This window comes from Pinus tabuliformis, chromosome 1_1, assembly GCF_031772625.1.
Source record: "Pinus tabuliformis cultivar Carrire ecotype Pingquan chromosome 1_1, CPIR1, whole genome shotgun sequence".
NCBI classification, from domain to species: Eukaryota; Viridiplantae; Streptophyta; class Pinopsida; order Pinales; family Pinaceae; genus Pinus; species Pinus tabuliformis.
In genome coordinates, this window is record NC_142297.1 from 320,264,094 (window position 1) to 320,279,333 (window position 15,240).

At 41.5% G+C, this 15,240-nt stretch overlaps 1 protein-coding gene across 1 annotated transcript in view; it reads left to right on the plus strand.

Moving 5' to 3' along the window:
- The window catches only part of LOC149212835 (protein WHAT'S THIS FACTOR 1 homolog, chloroplastic-like), a 109,774-nt gene extending 97,653 nt beyond the window's left edge, over positions 1-12,121 (plus strand). The window contains exons 2-3 of the mRNA XM_089388841.1: positions 11,615-11,847; positions 11,948-12,121. Coding sequence (XP_089244967.1) covers positions 11,615-11,847; positions 11,948-12,121 — 407 coding nt within the window. The remainder of the gene's footprint in view (positions 1-11,614; positions 11,848-11,947) is intronic.
- Positions 12,122-15,240: the final 3,119 nt, after the last annotated feature.

Sequence of the window (15,240 nt, forward strand, 5' to 3'; positions counted from 1 at the left end):
CATGGTGTTGTGGGGAAAAATGCCTATGCAGGACGATCCTATCCACCTAAGGTGTGACAGTGCCTTAGCAACAAACAAAGACAGCTATTCTAGTATTCTTCCTTTATGAAATGAGAATGAAGAGAAATAGATGGACTAACCGGTGTCTTCCGTTTGTCCCTCGATCCGGTTTCTCTTCTCTTTGGGAGTTCCCAGCTACTTGCCTTCTCGCTCGCCCAGCTTCAACAGGTTCCTGCAAGATCACAAGAGAAGAACACTACACAAAGACATAGATTCATATTCATAACTAGTTCAGGATTAGAAATAAACCAAATACACTAATGCAATCATACATCAAAGACACATCAGCATATAGGAGAAACCAAGATAGCTTTATTGATGAATAACAAGGTTCAGGAGGAGATACAACCAAGAGAGGTCCAATCCAGCATCTCCTTCCCAGCAAATGAAATTCCTATCTTCACCTCCCTTCAAAGCATTAAGCACCCAATGATTCCAATCTCAAACCAACAGCAATTCTTTGCAATAACAAAATTCCAGCCTCTAGATCTCATGGAGAAGATATCTATATATAGATGTTTGGAGTGAAGATGAGTCAGCTTGTGATCTGACTAGTGTCCTCTCTCTCTGTCAGTTCTTACTTCCACTTGGAGGCTAAGAGCCTCTTACTCATCACTTAGTCGAACTCATCAAGGCAAGTGTCATGGAGGAAGATTCTGGAAGCTTCCACAGTCTTGACACCTCTCACAAGAGACCCTGACATTTGTCACTTCCCGCTTAGCGCACCCTGGTAGTGCTTCTACCTGCGTTGCAATGCAACTAGCCAGTGTAACCTCTGCATTTCAACGCAGGCAGCTAGTGGAACTTCTGAATTGATCCTGAATTGACTTGTTTTTGAGCAGTTTCTGGTGGAGAACTTCTGTGAATTGTTGTGGTTTGTTGGCCTTGTTCCTCTAGGGGTAGGAACAACATGTTTAGGGACTTTGGATCCCTTGGATTATGGAAATTTCATGCTTAGGCACAAAAATTTCTATAACAGTTGCCCCCTAAAGTATGAGGCCGTTTATCGGGTGAAATGCGTTATTAGGAGGATCCGAAGTTCTTTCAATGCTGGGAGGAGACCTGTAATACAATACAATACAATACATTATTTTCATACTTTTTCCATGATCTAGTTGAGGCGGGCATTCCCATGCTCAGCTTTATAAATTTATTTTCATGTACATATAACAGACAATCGTCTGATGATAGACTGATGATTCTGAAAGAGCCATCATCCTTTTGGTAGGATGATTATCTGTGCTGCAAAGCTGTACATTTCCATGTCTTTATTTCCTAAATATATATCGCAGCCCGGATGGATGAAACTAGATCCGGGGTCTTCAATCTCATTCGATCTTCACTCTAAGTACAAGTCGATCCATGTGAGAATTGCTCTGAAGTCGAACATGGAAAGACATCGCTTGATTACGAGTCAATGATGTAAACTGTTAACAAGCGCGAGAGGAATCACCGATAATGATGATGACCCTCAAGGTACTGCAATACAATTCACATGGTGTGAATAGAGGACTTGGCGTCGAACACCACGCAAAATCTTTCGGTCGAAGGTCATTGATGTATACCTGTCGCCGGAAGTGAGAAACTTGCCATTAAGGCATGCAAGCTTCAAAGTACTGAAGGGGGTGTTCTTAGATCAACTTCTTGGATAATGAGCTGATGTCGACAAGAAGCGATCTGTCAAAGGAGGGCCTTAATGAATCCCACATCAATGACACGGAACGGAGCTAATGATTTTGATGGAGGTGAAAACGATCTGATGACATATGATTCAGGGTGGCGGTCATGAAAGAGTATAATGTATGGTAGTGGATGGGACACAGGTGACTTCTCTGAACAACTTCTCTTGAACATATGGCGACACTGATGCGATGGATCAGTAGCATTACCCCAAATATGGATGGTATGGCGAGACCTTGGTGATGTGACCGGTGAATGAAACAACCCAACCCGATTGTGGTACGGAGGAAAAGTGTCATGTTCAAGAGCGACTTGCTACCATCAAAGTTTTCTTGAGTTTCTCCCAATTTTTCCCCAGTCATTGCTGACCAGTACCTCTTTATTTTTGTCAAGCTTGAGGAGGATAACATATGCTTGTTCTATAACCTGCCCTTCGGGCAAGCCCATCGCTATGTTTTAACGAGCCTAGCGATAGGGAAACTCGTTCTCATCTAAAGACAAGTTTGTCGCTATTTAATGCATTTAACGAGTCTAACGACAAGGATAACTCGGTCCTTTTCATTTTTAGAGAGTCTAAAAAGGTACATAAAGTTAACTCCAAAGGTCCTTTTTCGTCATCTAATCCCTTGAGTCCAAAAAAGTATAAAACAATACAGAAGGGATGAATTTTCGATCTTTTTAACGAGCCAAATAAAACAAGCGCTCGATCTTTTTGTGCAATAATCCCTCAGGTCCAAAAAGATTAAAATCTCGAGGAGGGATAGCTCTTCTGGTCACTTTAACGAGCTGGAAGGCCAAAACTCGGCAATCTTTTCATATTTTACGAGTCAAATGAAAAGATCTTAAAGAAGACTCGTCTTTTGAGGAACGAGTGATAAAAAAGGTAGCAGCTGATTCCAGGGAAGGATTGGAATTTCCAAATCACGGCAGTGTCACAAGGATGGCTAGTGAAATCACTCTTCGCAGCTGTTCCTCAAAATGGGTAAACAATCATATGGAGGTGAATGATCGGCCAATGGAAAAGTGGAGGTGGTGGGCAAACACGACGAAGGCTTTAATGGCTAATGTCGCTACATTCACGGTGGTTATTTACCAGAATAGTTCATTTTTTAACGAGCTTAAACGCGGGTGGAAACATTTGCTCGATCTTATGTTTATTTTTTAACGAGCATGAACTATGTGCTAAAACTACTCGATGATAAGTTTGCATGCCCCCAGCATAATAACGCAAATCGAGGTGCATGCCCCCCAAGCTTCATTACATTCAACTCGGTGGTTGGAATGAAGGTTTACCTTTGAGCTTTGAAAAGGGGATTTGTTTCATTTTTTAATGAGGTTGACACAGTAAAAGAACTATCCTCATGACTCCTTGTTTCATTTTTTAACGAGGTTGACACGAGATAAGAACCGTCCTCGGTGTCCAAATCCATTAGATATAGAAGGTTTCATATTCCACTGTGGCCACTTCTGCCGGATTACTCGGAGGCGGTAGGGCAAAAGTACCCATTAAGGCAGGGTCTTTTAGGAGACCTACTCCGATATTTTGGAGTGAATGATTGCTTCCATGGATCATTGGAATGCTTCCACAGTCTTGACACCTCTCACAAGAGACCCTGAAATTTGTCACTTCCCACTCAGCGCACCCTGGTAGTGCTTCTACCTGCGTTGCAATGCAACTAGCCAATGTAACCTCTGCATTTCAACGCAGGCAGCTAGTGGAGCTTCTGAATTGATCCTGAATTGACTTGTTTTTGAGCAGTTTCTGGTGGAGAACTTCTGTGAATTGCTGTGGTTTGTTGGCCTTGTTCCTCTAGGGGTAGGAACAACATGTTTAGGGACTTTGGATCCCTTGGATTATGGACATTTCATGCTTAGGCACAGGTGACCTAAGGTGTGACAGTGCCTTAGCAACAAACAAAGACAGCTATTCTAGTATTCTTCCTTTATGACATAAGAATGAAGAGAGATAGATGGACTAACTGGTGTCTTCCGTTTGTCCCTCGATCCGGTTTCTCTTCTCTTTGGGAGTTCCCAGCTACTTGCCTTCTCGCTCGCCCAGCTTCAACAGGTTCCAACAAGATCACAAGAGAAGAACACTACACAAAGACATAGATTCATATTCATAACTAGTTCAGGATTAGAAATAAACCAAATACACTAATGCAATCATACATCAAAGACACATCAGCATATAGGAGAAACCAAGATAGATTTATTGATGAATAACAAGGTTCAGGAGGAGATACAACCAAGAGAGGTCCAATCCAGCATCCCCTTCCCAACAAATGAAATTCCTATCTTCACCTCCCTTCAAAGAATTAAGCACCCAATGATTCCAATCTCAAACCAACAGCAATTCTTTGCAATAACAAAATTCCAGCCTCTAGATCTCATGGAGAAGAGATCTATATATAGATGTTTGGAGTGAAGATGAGTCAGCTTGTGATCTGACTAGTGTCCTCTCTCTCTGTCAGTTCTTACTTCCACTTGGAGGCTAAGAGCCTCTTACTCATCACTTAGTCGAACTCATCAAGGCAAGTGTCATGGAGGAAGATTCTGGAAGCTTCCACAGTCTTGACACCTCTCACAAGAGACCCTGACATTTGTCACTTCCCGCTCAGCGCACCCTGGTAGTGCTTCTACCTACGTTGCAATGCAACTAGCCAGTGTAACCTCTGCATTTCAACGCAGGCAGCTAGTGGAGCTTCTGAATTGATCCTAAATTGACTTGTTTTTGAGCAGTTTCTGGTGGAGAACTTCTGTGAATTGTTGTGGTTTGTTGGCCTTGTTCCTCTAGGGGTAGGAACAACATGTTTAGGGACTTTGGATCCCTTGGATTATGGACATTTAATGCTTAGGCACAAAAATGTCTATAACACATGGGCTAATGTTTCTCTTCCCAAAGTTGTAGTTCTCGAATAGATCTTTCTAACAAGATATTGTGCGCATCAAACAGAGATCGTATGCCAAAGCTACGACCCCGGGAAGTTGATGTACCAATTTACCCAAACGGGGCCCACAGTTTGGGGTTTCATCTTCTAGGGTTATGTTTTCGGATGTTTAGGGTTTTCCATTATTTCTAAACGATAAATAGGCCTTCAAGCCTCATTTTAACATAGTTTAGAGGCATGTAGCCACCACATCTCTTCTCAGAGATAAGCTACCATCGCCCTAGCTGGTTTATTTATGTTTATGTTTGTAAGCATATTTCATTATTTTACATTAATGAAATGAAGTATTATTTCCGTTGCATCTTTGTGTATATGGCTATCTTTTTATTTTGCTGCAGTCTTGTTTAAATTGAATCAGTGGTATTAGAGCAGTCTACGTTTTCTCTGTTTTTCTTTGCATGTCCCCAATGAGGTCGGATATAAGGAGTTAAGGCTTGAACTAGTCGAACCTTTGCAAGACCAGCGTCGCAAATCCTGAGCACCTCCCATGGCGGATGAAAAGAAAGATGAGGGGGCAGGATTTCCTATCAAAATCTTGCTTGAAGAAGCCCCCGAGCGACAAAGGAACGCGATGATGGACAAGTTTGCCCAGATCCTTCAGCGGCTACCCAGGGGCAACACATTAGCTTCCAACAACTACTCTTGAAATGCCACACAGTTTAAGGTACAAGTTAATTATTAAATCCCCATATTCGAGGGTCAGATAGATGTAGATGCTGTCGACAAATGGTTAAATCTGCTAGAGGGTTATTTTTCTATTCATGATTTTTCGAGTCTGGAAAAGATTATTTTTGGTCTTCTCAAAGCAGCCCCCCACGCCAAGGACTGGTGGAAAACCTAGTGTGAGAAGAAGGATGAAAGTACAGGCTCACTATTTTCAGCCGCACCCACTTGGAACTCATTCTGGGATGCCATCAAGAAGCAGTACTACCCTGTCGGAAGCTATGAGGATCAATACATAAAGTGGACCACACTGCGGCAGGGAAGGGACCAAGACATGCCAGAGTTTACCAATATTTTCCATACCCTTCGTACAAAGTTGGGTATCAAGGATTTAGAGCAGCATTTCATACTCAAATACCACGGCTGCCTGCACAAGTACATCCAGGAAGAAATAGAATTCCTGGACATCTCCTCGCTCAGCGTGGCATACCGATATGCCGTCAAGGTCGAGAAAAAGTTTAAACAAAAGAAGCAAGACTTTGGATCTGTGAATCCGAAGCAAGGGAAAGATGCCCCCAAACCGTAGAACAAAGGACAAAGCCAAGGTGGGGCGGCCCAAGACAACCCGCCAAAGCTGCAAGCAAAGAACAGTGCCGTGAAGCCGAAAAAGGACACGGGAAAGTGGTGTGAGTTCAATAAGAGCTCCACTCACAACACAAGTGAGCGTTGGGCCAAGCAGTCACTAGTGGCTGAGTTAAAGGTTTCAGAATCAAATGCATGTTCCGACTCCAAGTCAGAACCCAACAAGGGGAATGACAAAGGGAGGCAGATTATCGATGTAGAGCCTAATGTCACTGTTTCCAACATGAAGATCCAGAAGGAGGAACCCAAAGATCTAGAGGAGGAGGAGTGTCTCTTCCACTCCCCGATGTGGGTAAAGGGCTCCCCACTACAATTCATTGTCGACAGCGGGAGCCAAAAGAACCTCATTTCGGCAGAGGTCATGAAGCGGTTGGGCTTACTGACCACAACACATCCACAACCATACACCATAGGGTGGCTACACCAAGGACAGGATCTTCGTGTGACCTAGCAGTGTCACCTTCCATACAACATCAAGCCCTTCATGGATGAGGTATTGTGTGACATTGCTTCCCTTGAAGTTTGTGATGTATTATTAGGATAACCGTACTTGTGGAAGCGACATATTGTATATGAATCAAGGCCCTGTGCTATTTTTGGGAAATAAGTTGTACAGGATACTGGAGGTAGCACCGCCTACCGCCATCTCTTTGGTTACTACAAAACAATGTAGTAAGTTCATTTCCAAAACCGGGAAATTTGTTTTCCTGATGATACGCCCTCAAGGAAAGAAGAAGACAGTGGCCATGACCTCCAGACAGGGTCCCTCCGCATGAGAACTACAGATGACAAGGTCATGAAGGAGTACGAGGACATCTTCACCTCCCTCGGAAGGGTTCATATGCACTCTCAGGTCAAGCACTCCATCGATTTGACCCCAGGGGCGCCACTGCCCAACGGACCAATCTATCGGTGCTCCGTTCTGGAGAAGGATGAAATCAAGAGGCAGATTCAGGAGTTACTGCACAAAGGTCACATCCATCCAAGTTCATCGCCCCGTGGGAGCCTGATCGTGTTGGTACAGAAGAAGGATGGGACTTGGAGACTCTGTATTGACTATCGGGTGCTGAACAAGATCACTATCCATAACAGGTACCTGATCCCACGGATTGATGACCTCCTGGACCAACTGAAGGGGACAAAATATTTCAGCAAGATCGATTTGAAGTCAAGATATCACCAAGTACCAATCGAACCCTCCGATGTGTGGAAGTTCTCCTTCAAAGCCAAGGAGGGCCTTTTCATATGGTTGGTTATGCCTTTCGGATTGACAAATGCTCCTGCAACCTTCATGAGGCTAATGGATGATGTCTTGTGGCCATTCACCACCTCATTTGTAGTGGTATACTTGGATGACAACCTAATCTTCAGCCAGAGTTGGGAAGAGCACCTCCACCACATCCGAAAGGTTCTCCAAACACTGCATCCACACAAGTTATGTGCCAATTTGGAGAAATGCACTTTTGGCATGACCCAGGTTCAGTATTTGGGATACATTATTGATGAACAGGGGGTGCATGTGGATCCATCCAAGATCCAAGTCATTCGGGATTGGCCATCTCCAACCACTCTGATAGAGCTCCGCAGCTTTCTAGGTCTTGCCAACTTCTACCACAGGTTCGTGTTGGGATTTTCTAATATCACTTGGCCATTGAGTCAAGTCACCAAGGGAGGAGCGAAAGAAAATTTCTTTTGGTATGAATCTCAACAGAAGGCATTCACAGAGTTGAAAGATTGCCTCTGCTTGGCACCAGTGCTCGCATTACCAGACTTGCAACAACCATTTGAGGTCGAGACAGATGCCTCTGACTATGCTATTGGGGCAGTCCTTACTCAACACGGGCATCCAGTGGCATATCATAGTGAGACACTTTCAGACATAGTCTGAAAGTATCCCTCTTTTGACAAAGAGATGTACTCCATTGTGCAAGCCTGCCGACAATGGAAGCATTACATTTTGGGGAAGGAAACGGTCAACCACAAAGACCACTGACCCCTACAGTTCATACAGACCCAAGGGAAATTGCAGAATGATTGCCATCAGAAGTGGTCCACATACTTACAACAATTTCATTTGAATATCAAGTATAAGAAGGGCAATGCCAATAATGTTGCAGATTGCCTCAGTCGACCACCGATCATGGAATTAACCACTGCGCTCAATTCCTGTAGGCATGAGACTTTTGATTGGCCACTTCTCTACAAAAGCGACCCAGAATTCGATGACACATATGAGACACTCTTGGAGGGTCAACATGTTCTGGATTTTCACCTCCAGGATGCTTTGTTATGCCACCTGGTTCACCTTTGTGTTCCTTCAAGTGAGCGTGCCAAGATGATTTGGGAAGTACACTACAGTCGAGATGCTGGGCAATTCGGGGTCGAGAAAATGGTGGTAGTATTGAAGAATTATTTCTATTGGCCGAATCTTCGACAGGATGTCGGGAAGTACATCAGATCATGCACTGCCTACGCCATTGCCAAACTGACCATTAAGAAGCAAGGACTATATGCCCCGCTACCTAACCCGAGTCAACATTGGGAATCCATCTCCATGGATTACATGTCAGACCTTCCTTTCACTAAGCATGGAAATGACTGTGTTTTTGTGGTCTTCGACATGTTCTCGAAGATGGCCATTATGGCGGCCTGCAAGAAGAATATCACAGCAGAAGCCATTGCTAAACTCGTATTTGAATGAGTGTGGGTACACTTTGGGATCCCACAATCTATTATCTCAGGTTGGGAGAGCAGGTTCCTCAGTGCATTTTGGTCCAGTCTTTGGTCAATGCTAGACACCAAACTCACTAAGTCCACAAACTTCCACGCACATGTGATGAGGTTGTCAATAGGATGATCGTACACATTCTGCGCCTGTACAACTCAAAGCATCCACGCACATGGGATGAGAGCCTCCCCTATGTTTAGCACAGCTGCAACTGGGCTCTCCACAGCTCGATTGGACACAACCCTTTTAAGGTGGGCTTGGGATTCCAGCCACTATGTCCCATTGATGTGGCCATGCCATTTGCAGCTACTCACGCAGATTCGACTCATGTCCGGTCTGAAACAGATAAGGAAAACAACTTCATTGAGCACATCCAACATATTCGCCAGCAGGTCCATGACATTCTGGAGAAATGAAATGCCTAGTACAAACAGTGACATGATCAACATCGGGTGCCACACAAGTTTCAGGTGGGCAGCAAAGTCTAGTTGCATTTGCAAAAGGAGCACCTTACCGGAGCCTATCGAAAACTAAGACCACTCCGATATGGTTCTTACACCATTACCAAGGCTATGGGAGACTGAATTTGAGCTCAGGATTCCCCCATTCCTTGGCCTGCACCTAGTGTTCAATGTGGACCTCTTTCGGCCATACTTTCCACCATTATTAGACACATCCGACATTGCAGAATAGCACACACCCACAGAGTTAAATCTAGATTGCATGGAACAAGCAGCAACTGATCGGATCATGGACACACAGATCCAACACACTTGCCAGCATAATATCCAATTGTATTAAGTTTTCAAAGTTAGCCAACTCCTTCACCAGGGCATGTGGCTCACCAGGGACCAAGTCCAATGGAAGTTTCCTCATCTCATGGAGGAACTCAATGCAATGGGGACTACTACTTCCTAAGGGGAGAGGAATGATCCTGGTGGATATTGGTGGCCACCGGACAAGTCCACTTGGACCCCCACCATTGTTTCTTTCAACTTTTCAGCTTCCTTAATTGTAGCACAGTTTACTTTTTTTAGCAGTTTTTTGGGTCCTAAACTTCTGGAGCCGTTTTGAGGTCCTAAATGATGTTTTTTGGGAAGTCTAGGAGCAACATGGGTCCATGGACCAATTTTGTTCTTCCCAAAGTTGTAGTTCTCGGATAGATCTTTCTAACGAGATATTGTGCGCATCAAATGGAGATCGTATGCCAAAGTTACGACCTTGGGAAGTTGATGTACCAATTTACCCAAGTGGGGCCCACAGTTTGGCGTTTCATCTTCTAGGGTTAGGTTTTTGGATGTCTAGGGTTTTCCATTGTTTCTCAACAATAAATAGGCCTTCGAGCCTCATTGTAACACAGTTCAAAGGCATGTAGTCGCCACATCTCTTCTGAGAGATAAGCTACCATCACCCTAGTTGGTTTATTTCCATTTCTATTTGTAACCTTATTTCAGTATTTTACATTAATGAAATGAAGTATTATTTCCGCTGCATCTTTGTGTATATGGTTATCTTTGTATTTTGTTGCGTTCTTGTTTAAATCCGGATCAAGAAATATATAGATAACGTGAAATTCAATGACAAATCAATTAGTTAACGGTGTGACAAAATAATTGAAGTCACTCAAGAGGAAGTCTGGTTCCCTCGACATATCATCAACCATTATAAGAAGTAGCTCCAATTCGAGGTGACAAGATATAGTTGCTATATCCGGCCTATCATGGAAGGCCGAAACCAGATAGAGGTTAGCCCTCTGCCCTTCATACTAAATGAGAAGGTAGTGAAGGAAGAAGTCAAAAGATGGATTCGTATTAAAACCATGGCTATAGCATAAGGACTCATGTTCTTGTTCCCAAAGAAGACATTGCAACTGACATATGAGGATGAGGTTTATGAGGTACTCATAGCAAGAGCCCAACTCTTCGCCATAGCAGACAAAGGGGGCATACCATCATCTACAGATACTATAAACCAACTCCAACCACATTTTGAATATTGTTGCAGGGGCTTATGCTTGTGCGCAGGATGCTAGATAATAAAGAATTATACACAAGTGAATTCTTATTTGTCGTCATCAAGTTGTAAAAATAAGGTGGTATCTATTTCCTTCCAATATAAACCTGAAATTTAAATTTTTTTCTATATGCATGATTGAGGCCTCTAACTATTGAGAAAATCTTGTAGGTGCTTAGTTAAGAATATTTTGCAAAGGAATACATCTTCAATACCTCCATCTCTCTCAGTCCCACTAATTAGTTTGAAACCTGTAATCAAAAGCGATAGGGTTGAAGCATCCTCTTTCTCTATATAAAGTTGATTCCCTTATAGGATGAACTGTTTTGTCAAAAGGAGAATTCAATCTTGGTAGCCTGAATGTCTGTCTCACATTTAGAATTATGTTAATTTCAACCCAAATTGCTGAAAAACCACAATAAATAGCTTTGTTGGCACCTAAAGGCACAGATGGAGACTTTGGACTCTTTATTGAGAAGAGTTATATTTCATCTTTGTAATGACTAGACGTGTTTCAAAAGAACAAATATATCAAGTGTCTAGCTTTTGATTTATGTCTAAATGTCTCTCCTGAGGCTTAAATGGGTCAAGCACTCAAACTTTAATCATATAATCGAGAAGGATGTTGATTTGAAGGTGGTTTTCATGCTCAAAGACATTGTCAAAAAACACCCACACAAGTCATTGCCAACAACTGTGGTTTCCAAGAGGTAGAAGGAGTTGGCTCTGACCTTCCAAGTGCTAAGGCTTATGGGAAGATACCATAGGATTTTTAGGGAATTTTCTGGCCCTAAATATGATGTTCCAATGGTTTTCATTAACCAAAGAGGCCCTTGAATTTGAGGAAGAAGAGAGAGAATCCATGAACAAAATGCAGGAGACTCTGTGAAGAGATTATGCAAGATGCTTATGATGACCCACAGCAAGAAACTTCTGTTGAAGAGCATAGAGCCATTGAAGTGGGATTTGGGTCTACCACAAGATTATGGAAAGACCTTGATCCAAAAGTATAGTGATTATTTCAGCATTTTAAAGATTCAAGATGGGGATCTAGGGTTGAAGCATTTGAGATGGAATGATGAGCTTCTTATATCTGCCCTCGAGAACGAGGTTGATGATGATGCCATAGGTGGAAACCAATTGGCTTATAGGAACTTCAAAGCCAATGTGCACTTTACTTATGAGATGAATATAAGTCAATTTTCCAAAGGGGTATAGATGTCTAAACAAGGTGATTTCATGGATGGAGGAATGGAAGAGGCTCCCATATGTGTCTCCTTGCGAGGATCATTCCAATCTTGATCCTAAGGGTCCTGTAATGGAGAAGCATGTTTTCGGTGTCTATCACGAGCTGTTGAGCCTTAATATTCATAAAAAACTTTAAAGAAACAATCTAAATTACTTTTTTGAGGAGATGAGTTTCCCTGAGTGGTTTACGAAGCTTTTCACGTGGTATTCGAGAATCTTTTATTATTCTTGAAAGTGTTCTACCTCAACAGTGGTGCTCAAAGAGGGATACCAAAATGGTCAAGCAGTGGATCAACAACCTCTTTTGAGGTTGAGAAAGAAGACATATCACTTGATGAGGAAGGGGATATTTCTCAATAAGAAGAACTTAGAGAAGAGAGTAGTGGGTTTTTTGAATACTAATCCTAACAAAATTCCATATTGGGATGGTGGAGTAAGCGGTCATCGACATGAGGAAGAAGGACTTTCTGACAGGAGTCTATGAGTAGGCTATGATAATTTTGATGACTGTGTGTGTAATGGCAGAGATTACTGAGAGCCTAGAGGATGATATATTGGCCATTTTTCAAGTAGATGCTAATGGAAACTTAGATGTTGAGAGATGGATCAAGGAATCTAAATTCAAGCCCATAGAAAATGTTTTAGAGACATGTATTATGCATGTGTTTAAAGCATGATATGTCGATACATTTCTTTCTTCCAGAATATATGAGCCATGTTATTGACTCGGCAAAAATGTCTCTGCCAATTTTGGATGATTGCTTGTTTAACTAGAATCTACCATGGCTATATTTACTGGTCTGCTATTTTCCATACACAGAAAAATAGAGGCACCATTTATGTCCCAACATTGCCCCATATGTTCTTGTCACTGGCCCAAGGTGTCTTCATTTTTCTTTGCATTCATTGTATGGTGACAATATAGCTTTATAATGAGAATGTATTAAGTATTGTGGCCTTGTTTTAAAAACAGGGAAAATGGGTCAATAAAGGATAATTTTTTTCAATGTAGAAAATACAAAATAATACTGAAAATTTCTTTGAGAACTGTATTATAAGCTTCAAATTTTGATGAATTTGTCATGGAATCATTTCTCATGCTTATAAGATGTGGTTCGCAGGGAAATCACTAGCTAATGTGGTTAACATGCGTTAGTTGTGTTGTTTGAGAAGCACAAGAGTACTAAACATGGGGATATATTACCGATGATGCACAAAAAATCAGGGAGTACTTGCAATTCTACATGGAGCTCAATGGTCTCCACGAGTAGGTTATAATGTATCTATATGTTATTAAGAAGGATGTGGAGTACAAAGCCCAAGTGGCCATTGAGGTAAGGAGGGTTTTAAATAAGATCCTGACTCGAGAGGTTGACCTTATGGGGATCAAAGAGAGAACCTGGTTAACGAGGTGGCGTTGTTTCCGCGGCATATGCACCTTGAAGGTTGCAATAAAATAGAGATAACATGGAATTCAATGACAAATGAGTTAGTTATTTGTATGACAGAATAAACGAAGTCACTCAAGTGCAAGTTCAGGTCCCCCGACATATCATAAACCATTATAAGTAGTGGCTCCATTTTGAGGTGATAAGAGATAGCTACTATATCCGACCTATCATGGAAGGCGAAAACCAGATAGAAGTTAGCCCTCTACCCTTCGTACTAAATGACAAGGCCTTGAAGGAAGAAGTCAAAAGATGGATTGGTATTAAAACCATGGCCGCAGCACAAGAACCCGTGTTCTTGTCCCCAAAGAAGACGGTGTAGCCGACATGTGAGGATGAGTTTTATGAGGTAAGCATAGCAAGAGTCGAGCTCTTCGCCATAGCAGAAAAACATGGAATACCCTCATCTATAGATACTGTAAAGCAACTCCAGCCACATTTTGAATATTTCTACAAGGCTTATGCTTCTGCTCAGGATGATAGCTAATAAAGAATTATACACAAGTGAATTATTTTTTGTTAATCAAATTGTACAAAAAAATGTGGTATCTGTCTCTTTCTAATTTCTAACCTGAAATTTAATTTTTTTGTTATATCCATGATTGAGGCCTCTAACTATGGAGAAAATTTGATATATCCATGATTGAGGCCTCTAACTATGGAGAAAATTTGATATATCCATGATTGAGGCCTCTAACTATTGAGAAAATCTTGCAGGTGGTTAGTTAAAAAATTTCTGCAAAGGAATACACCTTCAATACCTCCAGCTCTCTGAGTGCCATTAAGTAGTTTGAAACCTGTAATTAAAAGCTATAGGGTTGAAGCATACCCTTTTGCTATATAAAGTTGATGCCCTTAATAGGAAAAATTGTTCTGTCAAAAGGAGAAATCAATCCTGGTAGCCTGAATGTTTGTCTCACATTTAGAATTCTGGTTATTTTCAACCCAAATTGCTGAAATACCATAGTAAGTGGCTTTGTTGGCACCTAAAGACATGGATGGAGACTTTGGACTCTTTGTTGAGAAGAGTTATATTTCATCTTTGTAATGACTAGACATGTTTCAAAAGAACAAATATATCAAGTGTCTCGCTTTTGATTTATGTTACATTTAGACATATGGTTATATTTTTTCAACTTTTGTAGGTTATTATTTGGTTTCTTCTTCACCATAAAATGGTTTATTATATGTTAATATTTGAATCAAAAGCTAATCAAATGTATATCTGAATTTGTAAACGAATATGCAACTTTTCAGAATTCTTATGTAACACACCAAAACAAGAAAGGACATGTATGGAAACATAATTGTTTGAATGCTTTTTCATGTTTCTAAGGACATGTATAAGCCAGATTTGATTGAATGTTTTTAATAACATGTAAATACATATTTGTTTCATCACAAGGATTTTTAGTGAATCATTCAATGTACAAGGCCTGACCCTTTACCAGGTGAAGACTCTCTTGTAATCATTGTTACAAGATTCACTGAATCTTTAGAGTACTCAGCAAAGTTTACTTGCCTATATTCTTAGTGAGAAAATTTTACATGGGTACCAAATACTTGATCAATCTTGGTCAAGGTCATTAGAGAATATGGTATGGTATGGGCCTAAGAAGTATGGTATGGTATGGGCCTAAGAAGTATGTAATCTTTCTAACGGTGAATATAAGGTAAAAACATTGTTATTATATAAGATATAGCCTAACACTAGCTTCAGGCTTGGTCACGACTTCGTTATCATTATACTTGGCTGGATAACGGTAGACCTCAATCATGCTTGGTAGTGGGAGCATTCACTTAACGG